General features: G+C 49.6%; 1 protein-coding gene across 1 annotated transcript in view; it reads left to right on the top strand.

The window, feature by feature from the left end:
- VPS8 (VPS8 subunit of CORVET complex) overlaps positions 1-19,859 on the top strand; it is a 72,413-nt gene extending 52,554 nt beyond the window's left edge. The window contains exons 41-45 of the mRNA XM_069865005.1: positions 5,687-5,767; positions 7,135-7,304; positions 7,956-8,124; positions 18,339-18,419; positions 19,132-19,859. Of these exons, the coding sequence (XP_069721106.1) occupies positions 5,687-5,767; positions 7,135-7,304; positions 7,956-8,124; positions 18,339-18,419; positions 19,132-19,281 (651 nt within the window). The 3' untranslated portion in view covers positions 19,282-19,859. The remainder of the gene's footprint in view (positions 1-5,686; positions 5,768-7,134; positions 7,305-7,955; positions 8,125-18,338; positions 18,420-19,131) is intronic.
- Positions 19,860-23,184: the final 3,325 nt, after the last annotated feature.

Below are 23,184 nucleotides of genomic sequence, written 5' to 3'. Positions count from 1 at the left end.
CTATGGGGCTTTGTTTGATGTTTAACATAGGCAGGAAATGATACAGAAGCTGTGAATGAATAAGTGAGGAGGTTGGCAGGGAGGCTTCCTTGGGTGATGTTGAGAGTTACCAGACTGGGGTGAGAGGCAAACCAGTGAAGTTAACGCAGCTGGGAGGCACGGCAGTACGGAGGAATATCTCATTCTCCTTTGGGATTGGTAGAAATTCTTATATGCCATCTTCAAATATTTAATCTCATTTCTCTTCTTACAGAGTGACTTCTAGCAGCAATAGAAAAACCCTTTTCTAGGGGCTTGCATTAATTTCCTGGAGGCAGCAGATGAGTGGAATGTCTTTGTCAGTTGTACAGTGGAATATTGGTGCGATGGCACTATTGCAAAGGAAAATGGAATACTTATGGTGCATCAGGTGAAGGACTTTTACTGGGAACAGTAATGTGTAAGGGGTTACTGAGAGCAGCATGTGCCACTCTGGGTACTGGGTTTGGAGGAAGGGGGAAATTGCTCCTGCTCATCCCATTTCCCTGGCCAGCCTTGCAAATTCAGTCTGACAAAACAGAGATTTAAAAAGGCAAATTGTTTTTTAAAACTAGAGCAAAAGATGAGGAGAGCTGATGACTTCTTCAAATGTGTTCAGAGAGGAGGATTGAATTCCAGGTAAGGAACGTGGTTTCAAAGCCTCCTAAAATAGGGACAGTAATTAGTACCTCATAGCTCAGAAACTGGTGCGGGGAAAATAGTGTCGTAAAGCTCATTAGAAGATCCTCTGGAAGGGGATATTTATTTATGGGATCTCCAAATAAGTTGACTTTGCCTCTTACCACTTTATGTTTTATAGATTTCATTCAATCCCTCACTGTCACTATTTGCAAATGCAAATAGTGGGATGGATGATCTGACCCAGATTGTTTGTGGGCAGTAGAGAGGTGCTAGCTGCTCGTGGGAATCTCTGGGTTTCCTCTGGTTAGTGATGACAGCTTAGTGATGGCCTTTAGAAGTTGCTAGCTGCTGTAAGGTGGATTTTTTTTTGCCTCTGAATATCACTTAAGCTTCTGTAAATCTTAGGTCAGGTTGCTGCACATTTTGTTTTCCCTTGTTTGGAACCCAGGTTTGAAATGCACCTCTGCAGGCTGCTCTCCCGTTGGGTGATCAGAGAAATGGTGTCGTCCTCCTGGTGTCGGGGCGTGGACTCTTCCTCTGTAACTGGTCTGTCCTGGGCTGTAACCAGTCTGCTACCTTCAGTTCTTTGCAACTGGGATCAGAGGCCTTTGTCACCTGACAGACCATTTAACCCTTTGTTCTTGTGCTTAAAAGTGCACATTTCTATTCCCACTGCCTGCACACCAAGTGTTATTTCTGGATCCCTGGGAGTGTATTGCTCTAGGTAGCTTTGGCTTGTGCGTGTTGAGCTGTGTTGTGTTGTTCCTTCAGGACACGCACTGGAGGCCTGTGGGAGGTGTTCGTTGCGTTTTGTTTTGATGCACAGCATGGTTCATCGAACAGTGTGCGTTGTATTAGCTGGGAAGTTGGTTTTGGGAATAGTGGTGAGTCTTACCATGTGGGTCAAATATTCAGGAGTTCTGAATGCTTGCTGTGTTTGGGATCAGGAAAAAAACTCCCCCTGTGTTAGGCAGCAGGGAGCACTGGGGTTTTGCCTCCCTGTGTAGTGTGACCTGTCTCCTGCTTCCTTGGATTATCTAGGAATGCCATTTAAGTGTCCTGTGGGGAAGAATAACATGGTGTTTCCCCAGAACCCTCTGTCTCAATAGCTTTCTTAGTTAGGAAGGTGTCTATTTTGTTAGCCCCGGGTGGCGGTTCCTTTTGCACAGCTGTCTCTTAACCTGGCCCTTCTCTGCTTGGTGAATGTGTGGCCTTTCCCAAGCCCTCAAAATATTTCTGTGAAACTCAGATTGATAAGTGATGCTTGTCTGAAAATGCCCCCAAAGCTGTTCCAGAAGAGGTCCAGTCTTGGTGGAGCACACGTGCCCTGGAGCTGCAGGTCTGGAGGGTAGAACAGCTGCCCAGGAATTAACTGGGGGGGTTGTAAGGTGGATGGCATCAGTTCACGGAGGTAGATTATCTTGCCTTGCCTGGAAAGGAATTAGAGTATTCCAATTTTAGTCGACTGTTTTTCTTCCTCTTCTGGGCTTAACTGCTTGTAGATTATACCTTACGCAAATATTAACTTTGCAACCCAAATGCGTTGCTGAAGGGCATCTGGCTGTGACTGGGCTCCTCAGCTCTCACAGAACAGAGACAGGTCCTGGCATCTGCGTGTTACAGGACGTTAACTTGACTTTAGAGAATTGATGTCATATGAAATAACGATTCATGTATTTATGCTCTTGCTCATCCTTAGTCATGCTGTGCAGTTATTATTAGGAGAGATACTAGTGGAGACCTCCTGAGCATTAAAAAAAATTCCATGCCATTAAGGTTGTGAATGCTGTCTGAAGAGGGCTGGAAGGTTGTGGTAATTCCCTTACAATCTGTAATCCTTCATGAATGTTCTGGAAGGAGATGCAGCTGATGCCTCCTACAAAATGGAGCTGGACATGCCAGAAACTTTAAAATCTATCTGTAGGAGCCCCGAAGGGATGGGAAGGAATCTTCAAGATCTGTTACAGAGTGGAAGCAGAAAGATCCAAAAAGCCTTTGCCTTTTTTTTCCATCCTGGTTTAAGCCCTGCCTGCTTGTTTTCTTTCCAGTCCCAAAGGTCGATGCTGGGATTAGTTTTGTGTACAATAGCTGCTCTGTCCGCTTGCAGATGGGACAAGCCGCTAGTGAATGCGTTTTCCGAGTTCCTAGTGCATTTATCAGCACAGCTCTGTGAGCGCTGTTAGCAAAGACAGCGCTGTTTCCTGGAGCTGGGAAGAAATTGGGAACGGAGGAGACGCAGCTGGGTGGGAAGCTGCATTGAGCACCTCTGCCTTGCCTCTGGAGCCGGGTTTTTGTGGTCTGTGTGTCGGTAGTGGCACTGGGCAGTGAGTTTGGCGTTGGTTTTACCATGCTGAGTGTTGCCGCATCCTCAGGGAAATACCAGCCAGGAAAAAGCAGCTGCGATCTGTTCCTAGCTTGGTGCAACATACTATTATTAATGCGCCGTCCCCTCCAGTGTATTTGGAGCATGCTTACATTCCAGACACAGACACGTTTTATAAGGTGGAATTAATGAAACATATTCCTTCATAGAAGCGAGTGATCCCACGATGCTCCACTGAATGTAAATTTTGTGAGGCTGAACCTGGCAGACTGGGGGAAAGCAGGATAGCTTACTGGAGCTGTGAAATGATGGCTCTGGACTTCACACCCGTGGCAGCTGCCCGCAGCCCCAGCCTGGGAAGCACCATCTGCTGTGGCGGCTGGTGGGAAATGGGCATGAACTTTGCTGCTTGTCCTTGGCTGTCAGGCTCAGTGTGAGGCTTTGCCAGACCATACCGCACGGCTCCTCGTCGGAGGGTAATCTGCTCTTCCTACCTGCCGTTTTTTTAGATCATCAAACTAAGGAACTGAAAGTTGGCCTTCAGATTCATATTCCTTCTCTGTAAAGCTGAGGTGGCTTTATTTATTCCTCGCTCTTCTCATCCCCTCTTCCTCCTCTGTCTCTATCCAGGCAAGAAGCGAGTTGCTTGGGAAGCTGGAGTTGCTGTATGTTAATGGTCGCATCTGTACAGCGTGTGAGTTACCTGTTTGAGTTGCCTTGGCCATAGATTTGAGTGCTTTAGGAAAAAATCTGGTGGACACAAAATTAACTTGCTCTATGTTATGGATCGTTTACGTGCAGTGTTGGTGTCCAGAGTTCCCTGTTGCCCTCCATAATTCATAATGTGACTCAGTGCAGTGCACTTTCTACGCTGTTGCTTTTAAATTATGTATGCGGAGAGGAAGCTTGGTGTTGTTTGAGGCTGTGCTGTTCACCTAGTGAAGAAGTAGCCTCTGCAGCACGTTGAGCTCTTCTGTATTCTCCACATCTCCAGCTGGTTTTGACTCAAGTGATATTACTCAGTGCTGTTTTTATTTAGGCTTGAATGTTGGTGTTTCTGCCTGTCACACTTCCTCTGAACGTTGTTGTACAAAAAGTGCTTGGCTTGGTTTTGATCACTGTTCTGGTGATCTCTCTGCGTGTCGTGCAGTGGAACTTCCATGCCACTTCAGTTGTCTTTGTCAGCTTGCTTTTTCACTCTGGATTATCCTTTCTCTCCCTCGCTCTCCGTCCCAGCACATAATCAGCCTTGCTCCTACCCCTTTTCTCATTCCTCTCATGCAGAGCTTGTTCATTCAGCCCCTTCTGTTCGGGTTTCCACTGTCTCTGTCATTTTTCTACTCTCGGTTACTTTCCTTTTCACATCTTGCCAGTCTGTCTCTTTTTTTTTTTTTTTTTTTTGCTCATTCCACCAGTCGCTTTTCCCAACTTCCATTAGGCTTTTTCCTGTACCCTGCCACTGCTACCCACCAGGAAAAAATACATATTTCTAGGTCCATTTCAATGACTACCTGCCAGCACTGAGGATTTGTGTGATTCTAGTCTGATCTTGCTGCTGCTGGGAAAGACGACCAGGAGGGAGCTGTGTTCCTGTGAGATGGAAGTGTGTTGGCAGGGGCCTTTCAGGGTCAATTCTGCCAGGTGACAGTAGTGCTGCTGCTGCTTGTGGCCTCTGGGAGCCGTCAGCAGGCTCTTGCCGTGCCAGCTGTTGGGCAGAGGTGGTTCCTGGCTTGGTCCCGTGCCCCCGTGGGCCTGCGCAGAGGGGGCTGGTGGGAGGAAAGGACGTTGCAGAAGATTCTCCCCTCTTCCAGTGCTTTGCCTTTCTCTGTTTGAGGGTCCGTGCAGCTTGCTAAACTCGGCTCAGAGCAGGGTAGTGGATCCCAGACTAGGGTTCCTGTTCTGCACTGGGCGATGCGTCAGCGGGTGCCAGGGTGCATGTGGAGGAGAAAGGGAGTATTTGGTTTGGAGCAGGACATGGTTTGAGCTAGGCCAGGGCAATGACTGTACTAGAACTGCTGGGGTATGGAAACAGAGCTGCTCACAGCACAGGGACATCATCCCTGCGACAACAGAAGAGCCTCGGGTGCCCACCTTCTAGATGATCATCCTGTCATCTGTGGTGGGCGACCAGGACTGCTCAGGATTTCTACATCCTGCTGTGCAGCTTCACAGCCCCCTGCCCCCGTGCTCTTTCAGCCTGTGGCTGAGGGGGTGGAATGCGGTTGAGGGTGACCCATGGATGCCCAGGGACTCGGGAGTGAATTACCCTCTGACCCAGGCAGGAGCCCGCTGGCAGCGTGGGGCCCGGGGCTCGCTGCCCAGCAGGCACCCGCAGCAGGCGGGTCAAGCAGCAGCACCTCCTGTGTCACTGCAGGGTGTTTTCTGCTGTGGTCTTCAATATTCCTCAAACGCGTTCTCTAGTCAGCCCTTGCATCTCCTAGATGAAATTTCTGAGGTCGCATCTGAAGTCTGTTGGGGCAGGCACAGAAATTAATGTTGATGTTGTCTTCTACTCGGTTTTGCTAATTACCAGGTTTCCCATCGGTATATTATTCTGCTGTTCTTGTGCGTGTACAGCGTCTTTAAATCTGGAGTTGTAACTTCCATTTGTGATACGGATCAGGAATGAAAAACAAATATTTAGGAAGCGCCAGAATGGTCATATCCTGTGACTCAGCTGTAGCTTTTCATTTTTTCATACAGGATCCAGTTTATGGAAAAGGGAAACTGGGAGAAATTCAAGGACTTGTCCTGGGAATGCTGGACACTTTTAACTATGAACAAGTAAGTTGCACACGTTTCTGTTCCATCTTCTGCTCTATACAGGGGTTGCTTTAAGCTATCGAGCAGACTGCTCCCTCTTATTTGCCCTTTCCCTCTGCAGGGCAAAGTAAACAGACGTGGAAGTGATTTGTGTTTTAGTGGTCGGGGAAGGGGAGTGTGTTTGTGTTGCTCACAGACAGATTGCGAGTGAAGGGACTGACAGGTGAGCACCTCTGTAGCTCAGTTCTGTGTTAAATGGACCGGAAGGATAAACATCTGCTTTTTCTCCAGCTCATCCTGCAGTTAGGGATTCAAAGGCACAAACCTGAGATATTTTGTGTTTTTACACAGTTGTAAATAAGGATATTGTAAATTAGGCTGGTTTGCCACTTCTCTATGGTAATGCCTCACTTCCTTTGGCACTGGATGAGATCTTACCTGTATCTCACTCCTGCCTTTGGCAGTCTCCAAACTTCATTGGTTTTCTAAAACACCATTTCTCTAAACCAGAATGCATAGGCTTCCTCCAGACTGGCCCTCCGTGGTTCTACCTACCCTCTGGCACTGCCATCCCACTACTTCTCAGGCCTCTGTGCAGCAGCAGCCAACCTAAAAATAAATTGGAAACACCTTTGCTGCAGAGGGCTGACCATACAGGGCCATTATCTCTTGTTTGGGTTCTTGGGAACACTCTGCCCTGGCACCGCGGGTCTTCTGTTGCTGCCTGGCAGTGGTTTGGTGCAGGCTGCGAGGCACATCTGGACCAGGCCAGATGTGAACCATCGGTGCAACCGCTTCAGCCTTTTGTGAGTTGCTGCTACAGAGCATCAGTAGATCACAGACCAGGGCACCAACAACTAATACCTGCTGTGAAAGAAGCACTGACCACTGAAAATGAAGGGTATCGTGCATTTGGCTCCTCAGAAATGGAAATCTCAGTTGGGAAGAGCTAGCAGATGGGGGTGGGGGGTGTTTATATTTTAATTGCCGTAGAGCATTTGGTCTTTCTATTTTATCAGCACATTCCTACTGAAACGGAGGATGTAAGCAGTAGTTTACCAGGTAGAGGGGAAAAAAGGAAGGAGGGTTTGGTAGGGAAGAGGACAAAATGAGTTACCATGTCTCTCTCAATGCTCTTTGACAAAAATCAATAAAGCACTTATCTGTCTGAGAGTGAAAAGGTATTGCCTCCATTAACATGTGATAAAAGGATAAGTGTTTTGAGGGCAGTGGCTAGAAAACATGCAAAAAGAAGCAATTCTGTTGGCTTGGTTTTGCTCTTGGTAATCTGCTAAGCTGCTTGTTATGAAGAATTGATCAGCGTGGAGTTCCTGCAGTCTGGGGATGACAAAATGACCTAGTTATTCTATATATTTTCTTCCACACAGACCCTTTTAGAGACAACGACGAACCTTTTAAACCATGATCTGCACTGGTCCCTGTGTAACCTAAGAGCTTCTGTCACTAGAGGGCTTACCCCCAAGCAGGATTACTGCTGCATTTGTCTACAACAGTACAAAAGAAGGCAAGAAACTGCTGATGAAATCATTGTTTTCAGGTAAAGTTAAGGGTCCTAGTTGTGATCATGCTAATAGTTTAAAAGAAATCAAAAAAAAAGAGCTACTGGTCTCTGATTTGTACAAGTAATCAGATGTATTCCGGGGAGCATTCCCTGCTCCTGTGCCCTGGGAGATGGGCTGGCTGATCAGACCCAGGAGAACCAGCCACCTCTGCATGCAGCCACCTCTGGCTCGGCTGAAAGCTGCTCTGAGCGCTGCTTGCTAAGCTGTCATTTCATCTCTTATCTCTCCCAGCAATGCAGCTGGGGCAGTTGCAGTACCCAGAGTTTATTTGCCTGTATCTGTGCATCTCGGGTCTATTGCAGCCCTGACTATGTACTCTGGCATCTTCATTTTTCTGTCTGTGACTGGGTGGCTGTAAAATAAGACAGGATGGTTATTAACTTCGTATTACGGTCTGTAACTGTATCATCAAATGAGCATCTACTGCTATGCTTGCAAGTCTAGAAATACTACCCTAGGGTGCAGAGGTATGAAGGGAGCGTATACACTGCTGATCTGTATTTACAGAGAAGCAGCTTTGTTTTCTCTTGACCAGAGGGTTGGGGTTTTTTTTGACCAAAGTGTAGAGCTGTTGGGATGTGTTACCCTGCTTTCGAGCACCCAGCAAAGCTCTCTTCTCTTTACAGCTGTGGCCACTTGTACCATTCGCTGTGTCTGCTGAGTAAAGAGTGTGGGGTGGTAACCAAAGGCCTCATGAGGTGGATGTGCTATAAATGCAACTCGAGTAACAAGGGAGGAAAACTGAGCGAGAACTTCTCAGAGCTAAAAAAAGGAAGTGGAGCATCCTTGGCACAGGTAAGGTTTGTAAGGAGTCTCCTCTTCAAGTGAACTTTGAGTTACAGACTCCAGCACTTTGTTGTCGTGTCTGTCTGCTTCCAGACAAGCTGTGATTGATAACTGTTGGACAGTATTTGCAGCCAAGTGGTCATGTTTGATTGATAGGAATGATTGGATGTTTGATAGGAATGGTTGGACTCGATGATCCGGTGGGTCTCTTCCAACCTGGTTATTCTATGTTTATGAATGCCATTTTGGACTGACGTGGGTATCCAGAGCAGTGCAAGAAATGGAAATGTGTTCAGCCAGAAGGTCAGGGAGCTGCAAGCCAGCATGAGGGGAGGCTGGATGCTTGCAGCTGATTGTCTCCTAGCTGCGTCCATCGCTTGTCTTGTTTGCGAGAGCCTGAGATGGGCCACTGGGGACATTTCCTTTCAAACTATTTTTAGATGTGTTTTATCTAAAACTTTTGTTAAAAGCTGGCATGTTCCTTGTGGCTGGATTGTGAAGCCAGTGTTCTACCTTCCTGACAGATAATCTGGCTCTGGGTAAAAGGTCTAGAATTGATTTGACTTACTAAGTGCTTGCATAGTGTTCAAAGAAGCTTGCGTGTAAACAAGATGATGCAGCTGGACTTGGGCAAAAGAACAGATAATCAGTTAGTATTTATTGTCAATATTTGTGTGTGAGAAGTTTCACCATCCCCAGTTCAAACAGAAGTCCAATCTGAACACACGTGCTTCTATCTTTTCCCTGGCATGATGCTGTGGATTGTGAGCAAAAATGGCAGGTAGGTTGCTGGGGTGTCTTTTTATTGTACCGGGGGAGCTGAACTCCGCTGGCTTGTGTTCCAGCAGAGGCGATCACTGATGAGGGTTTGTTCCTAAATGCCTCGAGCTACTTTGTGCATTTATCACCGCACACGTGCATGCAAAACAGCATTTTTCCACTTCTGAAACCAAAGTAATTCAATCTCAGAGTACATTTTTCTGGTAGTACTTTAGTTTTCTTCTAGCAGATTATTTCAATTTCTGCCAAATCAATTCTGATTAAATGATAGCTAACAGCATTAGTCAACTTCCATCAGCTTCTGCATTAACAAAAACAGAAGCTTCCTGCTTCAAGGGAAACTGGGGGGAAAACTAATCTCTGAGGAATGTACGGAGCGCAATGCAGTCTTGGAGTCAAATTGTGTTAATTTCTTGTGTGGTGACAGAAAGGAAAGCTTTCCCGGGAGGCTGTAAAATCGACTGTGGTCCAAGCAGTCTGCTTCCAACTGCTCGTCATTTTGTGTCCTGTCCTGCTCCAGTGAGATACAGATCTGGCTCTGAAGTTAGGATTTTATCTTCCACACTCCTGCTCAAGGGCACTGTGTGCCGAACAGGCTTAACATGAGCAGCTAAAGGCAAAATTAGCTACTAAAATGGCATTCATCATGAAAGTACCTGCCATTTTATAGCAGTGCCTTAAGCTTGGTTGTCACTGGGCTTCTCGTGAGCTATTCAGTTGGAGAACCCCCGTGTCTCCCCTCCAGTACCAGGCTGGACATTCTGCTACAGGCTGGACCCAGCAGCAGAATGAAGCGGAAGATGCTCCAGATGACCTGGGAATGACTGGGGCAGAAGTGGAGGTGATGGATGCGCATATTCCGTGGCTTGGCTGGAGCTGAAAGCAGAGGGGCAAGGAGGGGGGTGTGGAGCACAGAGGCGCTTGCTGGAGGTCGGCTGGTGCGTGCTGGGATGGCAGGGTTTGGTCTGGGGCAGAATAAAGTAAATTCAAGCAGAGGATTAAGCATGAGAACAGCTGTACTCACGCTCGTTTTGACACGAGGCTGGGCTGTCCAGGATTATCTGTTTGAAAGGTGCATTTTCTACAGTAGCCCGGTGGCTAATGACGGTGCTGGAGAGAGGAGGCACGAGCAGGCACAGGGACTGAAGGAAAGGGGAGACCTGCAGGGCTTCTCCCACCCTGAGGACGTTCACATGTTCCCAAAGATCCTTCTCTGCCTGGATCCCGGACAGCAGCAGTCACTGGGCTCTGGGGCCACTCCAGGCACGGAACGATTTGTCCCCGTTTGCTGCAAGGTTGGTTCAGCCTTTTGGTGCTGCAGATCTCCTGTGAAGGGCTTTTCTCTGCATTCTCTCTAAACTCCACGGACCCTGGGCAGGCCTGGAGGTCTATGTTGGCCAAGTTGCTCTTGCTTCTGCAGACGGTGAGCAGGCACTGCCAGAGGGAGGTTAGAGCCACACAGTTGTGCTTCCAGCCCTGTCTTCTCTGCACCCCAGAGAGCCAGCTCCGAAGCTTTGGGGATGTTTTGCCTACAGATCTGTGGGGAGGAAATTTCTTTACAACCACTCCCAAGGCCCTGAAAGCTGAGTCTGTCTCTTGGCAAACCCTAATGTGTTTTTGGTTTTGTTTTTATTTTTTTAACCATAGCGAAGTCTTCAGTTTAGGTATTTATTTTCTTAGCAAGCCTTGAATTAGGAACAGATTCGTACTGAGAAATGCCACTGAGCATCTGGAGTGCATTTCATAGTACCAGTTCTGCTCTGCTGAAACAAAGACTGTCAGTTTGAATTTCGCCATGTGGTCGAGATTTCTATGTGGAATGACAGCCCAACAGACAGTGTTTGCTCTGTCCCTGCTTTGCATGCATGACTTCTGCAGTAATTGCCTTGGAACTGGGGGAGGTGGAGAGGTCCCACAAGCCAGCACTGAACTGTTACTGAATCTGGTGGGAGCACTTATTTAGATGGAGCTTCTCTGTGGTGAGGGCTTGAGATGTTCTGCCTCTGTGAGGGAGAGAAGGGCAAAGGAGATTCTCTGGTTTTGCTACCAAAACTTTGTGCTTTCTGTGCTGTACCCTAAACCTTGCTGTCTTCCCAAGGGTAATTTTCTGTGTCTAAGCTGATTGTTTTTCTTGTCCTCCTTACCTTCTATCATGCCATAAGTGAGCGTTAAAAGAAACTAAAGCTTGTGTATTTGTGGTGTTTTTCTAATCCGATTTAAAACTTGCACTGTGGTGTTTGAAGTTATTAGGTGAAGGCACGGTAGCTGGGATTCTGCCTAAATGTGCAAGTGAAATAGTCCTGATATCTTAGTCTTTCATCTCAAACTCATTTGCTTTGTTACAGTGAGCTAGTTTGTGTTTTCCATTTGTTCTGCCAGCGTGAGTATTAGGGATCAGGGAGAGGAACAGAGTCTTGGCTCTTGGGCCATGAGCTCTGCGGAAAAATGCCACGAACCCCTAAGAGGACATGCTGTAGTTATTCCGTGTTTGAGAATGTGCCTGAGTTCTAAGGACACCATTGTTGGAGCTGTCCAGATGGCAAATATGTTTGATTTGGGAGTTTAATCCTGTCAAGTCACGCCAGGACAGACAATGAATGTGATCTGTAGTTAATCCAGTTTGTCAGGCTCTACCTTTGAGCTCTGTTCTGCCCCTCTGCAACACAATCTTCCATCCAACTCAGAGCTTCTTGACAAACTTCCACCTGTGAGGTGCGGATACTGTGCTGTATCACTTACCTGAGATGTTACACGCTCCTCTGTGCGTGCCTGTGTGCTTCCTATGGGGTAAGAATGACAGTTTGGGACATTTTTTTTTGTCCAATACTTTATTTCAGAACTAGACAAATGTTACATGACCTCCATCAATCGACAGACAGAGCCAGTTTTGCTCTTTTCAGTCTAGTGGTGACAATCAGTTATTAGCCTGACTCCCAGAAATACAAACATTTTCCAAGGGCTTTATAACTTTGAAAATATCCAGGCATGATTTTTTCCCCCCAGATGCCACCAAGCGGATATTTAGCATCTTATACACTTATGAGACTGTGCATTCTCTGTAGAGACATTCCCACATACGTTATTAACTGTGGGGGTGCCCAGTCTTTTAGTTTTGGTGTTGGTTTTGGTGGTAGATTCCTTAAGTTCTTCAACAATGCATAGGAATTCCCTGCGAGGAAGGAACTGGAGACACTTTGTACCATTGGCTTCTCATCGGCAGAACATCTGTGTTTTAAGATTTCTTGTAATAACAGAAATGATCGAGCCAGAAGAAAACCCAGTGCAGGAGTCCTTAATGAGCAGCCAGAGGACTGGCACCAAAAAATGAACTGAAAATAAAACAGACATTTAAAAAGGCTAATTTAAAAAACATAATTGCACTTTAGTAGTTTTAAAATCCAAATTGACTGCTTTCTCAGACTTTTTTAGTCCGAGGGTTAGTTTGTTTTGGGGTGTTTTTTCTGAGAAAATCAGACTGAATGGTAGCTGTTTCCTTTTACTGAGGAGGCAGAGGTTTCCTTTTACTGCCTCCAGTCCAGTGTCTTGCACTTCAGGATCTGTGAGAGGCTCGAACGGAGCAGGGACAGCTGACGTTCCAACTGCCTGAAGTGAAGACCAGTGAGACCAGCTGCCCTGGGCTCCTTGGATTGTCTGGGGAAGCGTTGTGTCCCGGTTAAGAGAAAAGATGGTAGAATGTCAGTGGGAAATCTCTGCTTTCCTTTACATCTTAGTTTCAAAGAAACTATTCTTACAGTTTGATGAAAATTCCCTCCCTTTTAATAAAACGTTTCATATTGAGGAGGATCTGTAGAACAGCCTCCTTTAAATACGGTGACAGATGCTGGGCTGTCGCAAACTGTTGCCGTCCCACAAACAGCATCAGTCCCTGGTGCCAATAGTTACGTGTAGGTTATTGCAGCCCCGACAGCCACGTATCTACCTGTTCCCCATGGCTCACCCCATACATCTTCGCTGTGGGATTGCAAGCTTTCAGTCTGCCTTTGCCCGTCCGCCTTGGCGCACAGGCAGGAAAGAAAGGAGGTGACTTTCCCTCTGCTTTTCCAGACCCAGCACGGAGTTGGTGCACTCCTAGCTCCGCCGGCACTGCCAGTAACCTCTGCTCTGGTGCTGTGCCTGCTGCTGCTGCTGCTGGAGGGGCGATTGCTGCTCCCCTCTGTGGTTTGTACTCGTTCCAAGCTGAGAAATAACCCCAAGGCCAAAGGGTTAGGGAGGGTGGAGATAACTGTCCTCTCTTCTGATGTTCCTCTGAAGGAGGGGAGCAAAATAAAGAGCAGCTTAGGTTTTGGTTCAGTGTGGTCCCCAGATGGAAGGGAGTTACAGCTGGTTCAGTGGTGTTTGCTGTAGCCAAGGGCATCACTGGGTGTTCTGGAAGGTGGCCTCCAGAAATGCAAGTGGCAGGTGAGCATCTGTCCCTTGTAAACCCCTTAGATGCAAAGCTGCAGTTGCCATGTCCACCTCCTTCCCCATTCCTTTTACCCTCATGAAAATGGAATGTTTTGCTGGATTACTTGTGAACTGGCCACAGAAAGGCTTGTGCAGCTGTAGCTGAGCACCCAGGACCAGTGTTGTTTTTAAGCAAGTTCTAAACTTGCCTGTTAAACAGCAGTGACATTGCTGCAGGGGTGTTTGGAGCTACAGAGGGGACCGATCGCAGAGGTGCCTGCCTGGGTTTTCTGCAAGGTTTGGAGCCATGTTATCAATAAGCCTGTGCCGGGAGGGGTCACTAATCTTCCTTGCACCAAGTAGGATTTCTTCCTTCTTCTGCATGTCTTTACCTTCCTTTTCTTTCCCCAAAGTCCTGGCATTGGGAGAGCATTGCACCTCTCGAGTCTTCTGTGGTTGGCTCTTGGAGGATGCTGTTTAGCAGCCTCCTTAGCTCGTATTTAGAAAGTGAATTATTTGTCTTCACGCATGGTGCTTCTGTCCTCTTGGATTCAGGCACTGGACAGAGATCAGCCTGAGCACGGGCCTGTTGAGCCTCCTCTGTGTGTACTGGTTAATCCATTTGCTGCCATGCTTCCCTCAAAGCCTGCTACATTATAAATAAATATCTCATCTGCTAGGCCAGCGTCCAGTGAGGATATGAGTGTTTTGTGTTTATCTAATTAATCCTGAACAGCATTACTGCTCCTCTGGCTGAAGGCATCAGTGGAATTCCAAGGAAACGTTCCAGCAGTGCCTGGTGTAAGCGTGAGCTGCGAGCAGGGGGAGAGCGGAGATCTGCCAGTGCCGTCTGACACGTTTGATACAGACAGTTCTCCTCCCTCCTCAGTCACTGCCCTGGCTCAGGTGGCAGCAGCAGCGAGTCTGTCAGTACAAGGCAGCCCTTTCCCTTGCCTTGAGTGAGAAGTTTGCTCCTTGGTTTCAGCTGGTGATGAGAGACCTGCCTCTCCCGTTCTGCTCCCGAAGAGGCGAGAGGAGAGCGCAGCAGCGCAGACCTGGGCTGGGTTGGTGCTGCTGGGGCTGTGCCGAGGGAAGCTGCTCTGCTGCCGGCTCCGCTCAGTCCGTGTGGCTGTTTCCAGCCCCAGCGGTAGCGGCTGCCGCTGGGTCCAGACAGAAGATGTTCTGCTGCCAGGGGTTTTGCCCCTGTGCGTGCGCTAGCGGAGGGAAGGGCTGCAGTGCTGGGGAGCCACGGCGCAGCGCTCAGCAGTAGTTCTGGTCTACACTCTGGTTCTGTGAGGGAACGTCCTGACGTCTCCTGAAGTTCATTAACAGTTTTGTAACAGTCGTGTCGTTCTAGTGGCACCGGCTCAGAGCAGCTGCCTGCCTACTTTCTTCTGGTTGCATATTCCAAGTTCCTGGGAGTACTAGGTGAAGAGAAGATTTTTTTTTTTTTATATTAATTGGTTTGGGTCTGATTAAAAAAACCCTCAGTTTGAGTATGTTTTTGTTGGGCCACTTGAGCCATGGTGAAAGAAGTGGCTACCTGCAGGGGAGGAATGGCACAATCATAGAAGAGTCTGGCTTGGAAGCGACCTCAAAGCCCATCCAGTTCCAACCCCCTGACATGGGCAGGGACACCTCCCACTGGGTCAGGGGCTCCAAACCCCATCACCACAAGCCTTTGTGAACAGTCCCTCCTCAGCTTTCTTGTAGCCCCTTCAAGTACTGGAAGCTGCTCTAAGGTCTCCCTGGAGCCTTCTCTTCTCCAGGCTGAACAACCCCAACTCTCTCAGCCTGCCCTCGGATGGGAGGTGCCCAGCCCTCACAAAGGTTTTGGGATTCCTAGGAAAAAAAACACCACCCACCTCCCTCATTTACAACCCGAATCCACAGGCAACAGACACCAAGTCCACCTTAGGATCCAGTGGGAGGTGTCCCTGCCCATGTCAGGGGGTTGGAACTGGATGGGCTTTGAGGTCGCTTCCAACCCAGACTCTTCTATGATTCTGCCATCCCTCCCCTGCAGGCAGCCACTTGTTGGAACTGGATGGGCTTTGAGGTTCCTTCTGACCCAAACCATTCCTTGATTCTGTGACTTTTGGCTGCATCTGCTGCATGTTCTGGGGCTCCTGCTGGGGTGCTGTGGTGCTCTGGGCTCTAACGGGGCAGCAGCATCTTTTGTGGAAGGCATGGCTCTGAGAGGCAGCTTGAAGGTGGATCTCATGGCGTGACTGCTATGATCTGCTTTGCTTAGGCACTGGCTGATGATGGATTTTGTAGCTGTTAAATTAAAGATAATTGCAGGCTTAGAAGGACTGTGTGGTGACTACCAGCTGGGGTTGGAATATATGCAAGCAAAATGCGCAACGGAGATTAGCATTATTGTGGTGGGATCTGAGCGAACGGTAAAACAGAACGGAACCTTTCTCCTCCTTGACGGCCCAGATCCTCAAGGGGAAAAATTATGTCTCTTGGGTTCTGCATTTCATCCAAGGCCTTTCCGAAGGGGCATAAAGATTCAGGATGGAAATGGCTTGGAGGAGCTCGATGCCTTAGTACTGATGCAGACGCTAACGAGCCGGCTGGCCCGGCAGCAGCACTGGGGGCAGGAGCTGGGTTGCAGGGTGGTGGAGCGAGCTGAGTGAATCCACTGATGCCTGAGTGCTGATGCTGGACTCGGAGACCTTCCCCGTAGCTCTTGAATGAAAACATGCCTTTAGTGACACGGTTAAAAAAGGAAAAGGCCTGACAGCAGTTGTTTCCATGACGACAGAAAGAATTGCCTGCAATATTTCAGCTCATCAGCCTGGAGAACAGTCTGATTGATAGTTACGTGCACGTGGTAGAGAGCGAGCAGAAGAGGGGAAGCCAATTATATTGCATTTTCCTTGTCCTTGAATGCCTGTGGCCACAGCAACTGTGGAGGGCAGTTTTTCTTTGCTTTTTATTGCTGTTTTTTTTCCAAGTGAGATTGTCCTGCATGACCCACGGAAGGGCCTGTCCAACCTGCCAGCTGTGGGTGGGCAACCCTCACTGTCAGAGGCTCTGGGTCAAAGCCAGTGACCTCTGTGCAGGGGACATGGACACTTGGCTCCTCAACTGGTGATTAGCAAATAGTTATTTACAGGATAAAGAATGTCTTGGAGGGGGAAGACGTGAGGTGGAGTTTAAGTTGGAGCTTGGAGCATAAATAGGAGCTTCCCACTTAATTGATCTGTGCTCAAGGCATTCCTCTCTTCTGAGACTGTTTAATGAACATCTCAAAGGCAAGATGCATGTGGATTCAGGAGAATAACGGGATGGATTCAGGAGAGTAGGGAGATGGATTCAGGCTTCGGGAAACCCATGGTGGGTTCGGAGCACTCCTGGGCAGGCCAGCTCTGAGCCATCTCTGTGACCTTTGCACGAGCCATAGAATGGTTTGAGTTGGAAGAGACCTCAAAGATCATCTAATTCCAATCCCCGTGGGTAGGGACACCTCCGACTTGAAGAGCTGAATGTGAGCTCTTCCAGAGAAGCTTGGGAGCGGCAGCTGGTGTGCTGTGCCCTGCACGCCACCGCATCGCTGTAGCACCCACCGATTTCCCCAGGTGGGGCCAGGAGTCACCTGAAGAGAGCTTTGGACGTGCTCTTTAAACACACTGTAAAGAAGTAGAAAGCAAACACGCAGCAGGCTTGTGCGTGACTGGGAACAGCCCTGGCTCCTGGTGACCCTGCCTGATTCCAGAACACTGAAGCTCCCTCTGCCTTCCTGGGGCCAGGATTTCAGCCTGGATTCCGTTGAGTGCGCTCCGTGAAGGCAGTGGTGCTGATTCCTCATGTTGGGCTTGATCCCTTGCCAGAGTTTAAAGTAAAACGCGACTTCAGTCAGCACCCACGGGCAGCATTTGGGTCAGTAGCCCTTGGGAAAAGGCATTTTGGGGAAAATATTTGAGAATGAACATTCCACGTTCCCTTAAAAATAGATCCCCAGAGATAACAGATGCCAGATTGCTGCTCGTGAGGGAGGCTGTTCTCCCTGGCTCCTGTTGTAGTTTCTTGATGATGCTTTTGCTTTGGAATATGAGCAGAAACATTCAAAATAGAAACATTGTGATGTGGTAAAATGGAACAAAACTACAAGAATCTGTGATGCTCTGTCATCTTTCCCTGGAATATGTAAATGATGCCTTCTAAAGCAGTTTGAGTGTGGATGCAGCCCTCCTTGGGCTAATGCTCTGCTTGCAGGCTGTGCTCCCCCTCTTTCCAATTCCATTTGCCCTCACCTGGAGCTCTGGAGCTGCCTGGTGCTGCTGGGGTGACACCCTTGTTCCCAACTGCTCACGCCTCGCAAGCGCTGATCCTGCCGGGCAGTGCCATGGGGTTTGTTGTGTCCGGTCCAGTTTCTAAGGGATGTGAGGTGGGAGTCACCATGCCTCCCCCAACACTTTTCACCCCTTATTTCCCAGCTTGTAGGCTGTAACATCCTACTAGGGTTAAAAACAGACCATAGGAGAGGTACTGTTAGTAGATAATAGTCATTGGCACAGTGATCAGTCCCTGTAATAGCCACGCAGAGTCTGTGCCTGATCTCAGCTGCTGTAGGGAGGCTGAGCAGGGCCAGGGGAGGCTGAGAAAGGACTAGGGGGAGCTGCTGCTGCCTGGGGAAGAGCCCAGGAGCGGCTGCTCATCTGCAGAGACCCATTATTGCTCTTCCCAGCTGGCTGCCAGGGAGTTTTTCCAGCCCCTTTTCTTGCCCCCTTCTTATTTTTCCCTTTCCCCCAAAGTACTGTTTGTGTGTCCGCCACCAGCTCCAGCAATAGGTCAGCGTGAATGTAAGGGCGTCTCTGTCCTTTGTGCCACAAGATGACTGTTTTCTGAAGTTAAGGTGCACACAGTGGCTTCAAGCCGGAGAAAAGACGGCTAAAAAAGCACCCCCCCAGCCAGGCTGCAGAGCGGCTGCACCAGACTCGAGGACAGGGCAGGGATGAATTTCTGTGCATATGAACTTGCCATCTTGTTGTGTGTTGTCTCTGTAACCTTCTCACTCTCTTTATCAGACAAATACAGACTCTCTGTTGGATCCTCAGCAAATCCAGGCTTTTGACCAACTCTGCCGACTCAACCGAGGAACATCCAGAGTATGTACCACCTGCTTTCCTCTCGGTTTTGAATTGGTGAAGGGTGTTTTGCACATTGTCAGGGCAGGTATTAGCCCTGTCAGTGTGGGCTTTGGCTTTTCTCTTGGGCTTTGTTTAGTGCTGGCAATTTACTGTGTGTAGAGCTGGCTGTTTCACATCACAAGGCGTTCATGCTGCCTGACAGAGCTGGGGAATTTGCTGGCCGTGAATCTGTGGAAATGCCTCTGGCATCGAGGCTGGGTCTGAAAAGTGTCCATGGTGTGAGGTTTCTCAGATTTTGAGCTTTGCTACAACCTCCCCTAGAGACAGCGTGTGGTTCCACGGTTGCACAGAAGGCTCCCTTCTCCTGTCCTCCCCCCGTGTTGTCGCAGGGAAGGGGCACCTCCCTCCTCCCCTTGCATTTGCCTTGTGCCTCCTGCCTGTTTTGGCTGCAGTTCTTGGCAGTGTCAGCTCCTTCTGGGATTGTTTTTTGATTATGTAACTTCAGAACAACCTACAGACACCTGCAAAGTCATTTAGTTCAAGACCGTTGTCCTGCACTGAGCCCCACAGGGTCCCTGCAGTACCCTGTAAACCCTTTTCTTTACGTGTGCTAAGATGTTTAACTGCTGCAGGAGGAGGATGAGCCTCCACGAGCGCTTTGTCTCTCTGCAACCTCGCAGGAGGCTGCCCCAGGTGCTGGACAATGATCTGTTTGGGTTTTGTCTTCCAGCTAGCTCTCCTGACAGAACTGTCCCGCGGCCACGGCAGTGAAAAGCATGGGCTGCTCAGCATTTCCCACAGTGACCCGGCCACCAGCAGCGTCTTCCAGAATGAGAACTTTCAGCTCCATCTGGCCCCCCCTCCGCTGGCTGACGACTAGTGCTCCTGCCCTGGCTGTGGCTGGTCTCGGCTCTTGGTGCTGGGACCTTTCCGTCACATGGACCTTCCCCTGCTCCACTGCCTTTCCCAGAACCCTCTGTGCTGCGTGGAGTCTTGCTGGGTGCTGGTGAGTGATCTCCCAGCTCTGCCTCTCCCTGAGCCAGGGCAGTCGTGGGGCAGCCGGGCTGGGAGCTGTGAACTCTGGGGGCAGAAGCAAGCGTGCCAAAGCACCGCACGGCGCTGGACTCCCTGCAGTGACCCAGAGGCTCACGGCAGCGGCGGTAACTTTGCCTGATAACCGAGTCAGCTCCATTCCACTGGAGGAGCGCAGGCTGCCCTGTGCCCAGAGTCGGCGTTTCACGGCACTGTTTTTGTGGGCAGGTACCATGCTTCAGTTTTAATTGCAGGACTAAGAAAAGCAGAGCCTGGCCCTGCCTTGTGGCAGCAGCCGTGCGATCTGCAGGTGCCCAGCAGGCAAACTGGAAAAGGCTGGAGAACGCAGAAGGTGGTATCTGTGTGAGCAGGTTGTGTTCCTACAAACTCCATTAAAAAGGCCCTTGGTTGAACCCGGCTGCGTGAGCTGTGCCCACGGGGAGCGGGGGGAGGCTGCTGGGCTGGCGGGGCGGCTGGCTGCCCTTTCCTCAGTGCTGCTGTCACTGAACTCTACTAGAAAAAGATGCATCTTGTTACTGCAGGTGACAGCCTCCCCTCTCCCATTGCTGTACCTGTGCTGGGGAGGGGTGTGTGTGAGGACTTGCTGCAGGGCCTTGGGGACTCCAAGGAGGAGAGGATAGGTGTGAGGGACACCAATGGTCACAGGTTTCATAGAATAACCAGGTTGGAAGAGACCCACCGGATCATCAAGTCCAACCGTTCCCATCAATCACTAACCCATGTCCTCAGCACCTCATCCACCCGCGCCTTAAACCCCTCCAGGGAAGGGGACTCAACCCCCTCCCTGGGCAGCCTCTGCCAGTGCCCGATGACCCTTTCTGTGAAAAACTTTTTCCTTATGTTCTGAATGGCCTGAATCTCCCCTGGTGGAGCTTGAGGCCATTCCCTCTCGTCCTGTCCCTTGGGAGAAGAGCCCAGCTCCCTCCTCTCCACAACCTCCTTTCAGGGAGTTGGAGAGAGCAATGAGGTCTCCCCTCAGCCTCCTCTTCTCCAGGCTAAACACCCCCAGCTCTCTCAGCCGTTCCTCATAAGGCCTGTTCTCCAGCCCCCTCACCAGCTTCGTTGCTCTTCTCTGGACTCGCTCCAGAGCCTCAACATCCTTCTTTTGGTGAGGGGCCCACAACTGAACACAGGATTCGAGGAGCGGTCTCACTAGTTTTGAGTCCAGAGGGAGAAGAACCTCCCTGGCCCTGCTGGTCACGCCGTGTCTGATACGTTTCTGTCACCGCTGAGCTCAGCCTGCTCTTCTGCAGTCCCAAAGCGGGCGCTGTCCCTTCCCAGTGCCACCTTTGCTCACAGAGCTGCAACCCCGGAGCGGTGATGTTTCCATACTGTCACCTCCTGTTTATGAAGCACACCAAACCCTGCCTGAGCAGCGCGGTATTGGTCTGGTGGTCAGTATCTCACCTCTTCCTCCTGCTCCTTTTGTCAGTAGCACTTGGGTGTTTCGGGGTACCGTAGCCCTGGGGTCCCAGGCGCTCCCCATTAGAACACAGCGCCGGGCTGGTGCTGCTTTCCAGGCCCACGGCACTAATGGGCAGTGCTGGTGCTTGGCGCGTGTGGTGGACAGCAGAGGGCAGGAATATGGGGCAGCCGCACTGCTTCCAAGGAGCCCCAGAGACCCCCATGACTGGGGTGCAGGGCCAGCACCGCGGCCCTGGGCCTGGCACACCCACTGTGCTCGCTTTCTTCCCACTGGCATTGGCAACTCCAGAAGGGTTTCTGGCCTGCGGCCACATGCAAGCTGGCCAGAGGCAAGTCAAGGGGCTGCTGCCAGCTGAATTACGCTGGACACCAGCCTGGGCTTGCAGCTCCTTTCCTTGCTGCCCTCCCTGCAGCTCTTTCACGGGCAAGCGGGGACTGGGCTGTGAGGTTGCCCACCGGCCCCAAGACTTGCCAGGTGCCCAGACCCCGTCACGGTGCTCACCTGGTCATTGCCTTTCTCTACCTAGCACTGGGGTGTGTTTCAGGTGCTGCCTTCTGAAGCCGCAAGCGACCATTCCTTTGCTGGAAATACCAGAATGTTTCACTGTAGTATGGAAAATAGACCGTTAGTTAGGACAAACGGGGCTTCAGTTGTTCAGTATTTTATTAAAGAGGAAATGTACACACCTCTCCCTGGCAGAGCGGAGCAAGGAGCCCAGGGCATGTCTCTTACAGCACGTCTGCGCCAGTGTTTGTGCAAAGAAAAGCAATCACGGTTCTGTGAGGAGCGTGTTTTGGAACTGGGGTGCGCGATGGAGTACGGAGAGAAGCCTGCCCTGTGCTGGCTGCCAAAAGGCGTCCCAGAACCAACCCCGTCCCACCCCGGGCTGCTCCACTGGCGGTTTACGAGTACAACAGAGGGAAGAGGCAGCTTATTGTGCTTAAGACATCTGAGCAAATCCCGGGTAGGAGACACTCACAGCTTGTGAATATTGCTAATTACTTACAGTTAAGAAAGGATGTACCCTGACGCCAGTGATATGAACCTGCAGGACCCCAGCATCCTACGGCAAGCCTTGGCCATGAATATCCAACGGAGTCTTGCTGTGCTCACACCGGTGCCCCCTTCCGCAGGAGGAGGTGGCTCCTGCTCGCTGGCAAACAAGGTGAGCTCATGCCAAGTCTGAGGGTCCCAAGGACCCATCCTGGGCCTCCTGCAGGGACAGCTGGTGAGGAGCACCCTGGCCTCGGGAACAGCCCCGCTACCGCTAGCCCCTGCCAATCCCCCCTGTCCTCCCAGGATGGAGAAGGCATCCCTGGGAAGGAAGAAAGCTCAGGCAGGCCAGGCACAAGCATGAGCTTTTACACACTCCACTCCGATTACAGCTGAAAGATTAAATATGAATAAATGCTGTAGGTTTATACATAACGCTTCCTTCTACTATGGAATGTGTCTGAATGGTCAGAGGACACTAAAATGTTCTTGGAAACCTTTAGTTAACCAAGACAGACACTCCCACCTTTAAAAAATAAATAAATCCTAGTTAGTTTTACTACGGCCTTTGTTTAAATGCCCTCAGAAAAGCAGAGTATTTTCAGGTGCCTTATGAGAATGTATCTGTTCATGCAATGGCCCGTGTTCCTCATTTAACAAGCATTGCACTTCTTCATGTTAAGTCATCAAAACTATAAAACCTATTATTTTTGTCTCAAAGTGTTACTCTAAAAAGTATGGTATTACTTTATAACCATTTATGGTAAACTCCTAGCACACGCGCATGTGCACATACACACACTGTTGCCTAAACATTTTCTAAAGATACCGATTACAAAGTGTATAAAATTAGTAATACGCCGTCAGGATACAGTAAGAGATGAGCCACCCTATAACACAGACTATAATCTAGTGTCAATCACTAAACTGTACACATTTATACAGCCTTATATTCAGCAGTGACTTCTGAAACGTAAACAGCGAATACACAAAGAAATTCAGTAATGCTGCTGAAAACACAGTCATTACTGACTCCAACTGCTTCCAACTGACTGAAATCTTCTGAGAGCGACATCTTTGTTTCATCAGGCAGAGCTGAAACCAAACCACCAGCAAGATGGCTCGCTCTTACCCTTTGAGGAAACCCCTGTTCAGAATCCGCTCTTGCGCTGAGCTCACAGGAGCGGGAGCTGAAGTTTCCTCTCCCTGCCAGCATGACCTTAGGCTGTATTTTAACAAGCACACGTACTGCCGAGCCCACAGGCCCCCTCCACGCTGTCCCCGAGCTCTGCCGACACAGTGGTGTGGCTG

The sequence above is a fragment of the Phaenicophaeus curvirostris genome, chromosome 10, assembly GCF_032191515.1.
Source record: "Phaenicophaeus curvirostris isolate KB17595 chromosome 10, BPBGC_Pcur_1.0, whole genome shotgun sequence".
Taxonomy (NCBI): Eukaryota; Metazoa; Chordata; class Aves; order Cuculiformes; family Cuculidae; genus Phaenicophaeus; species Phaenicophaeus curvirostris.
Note: the sequence above shows the minus strand (reverse complement) of the source record. Positions and strands in the feature narration are given on the sequence as shown.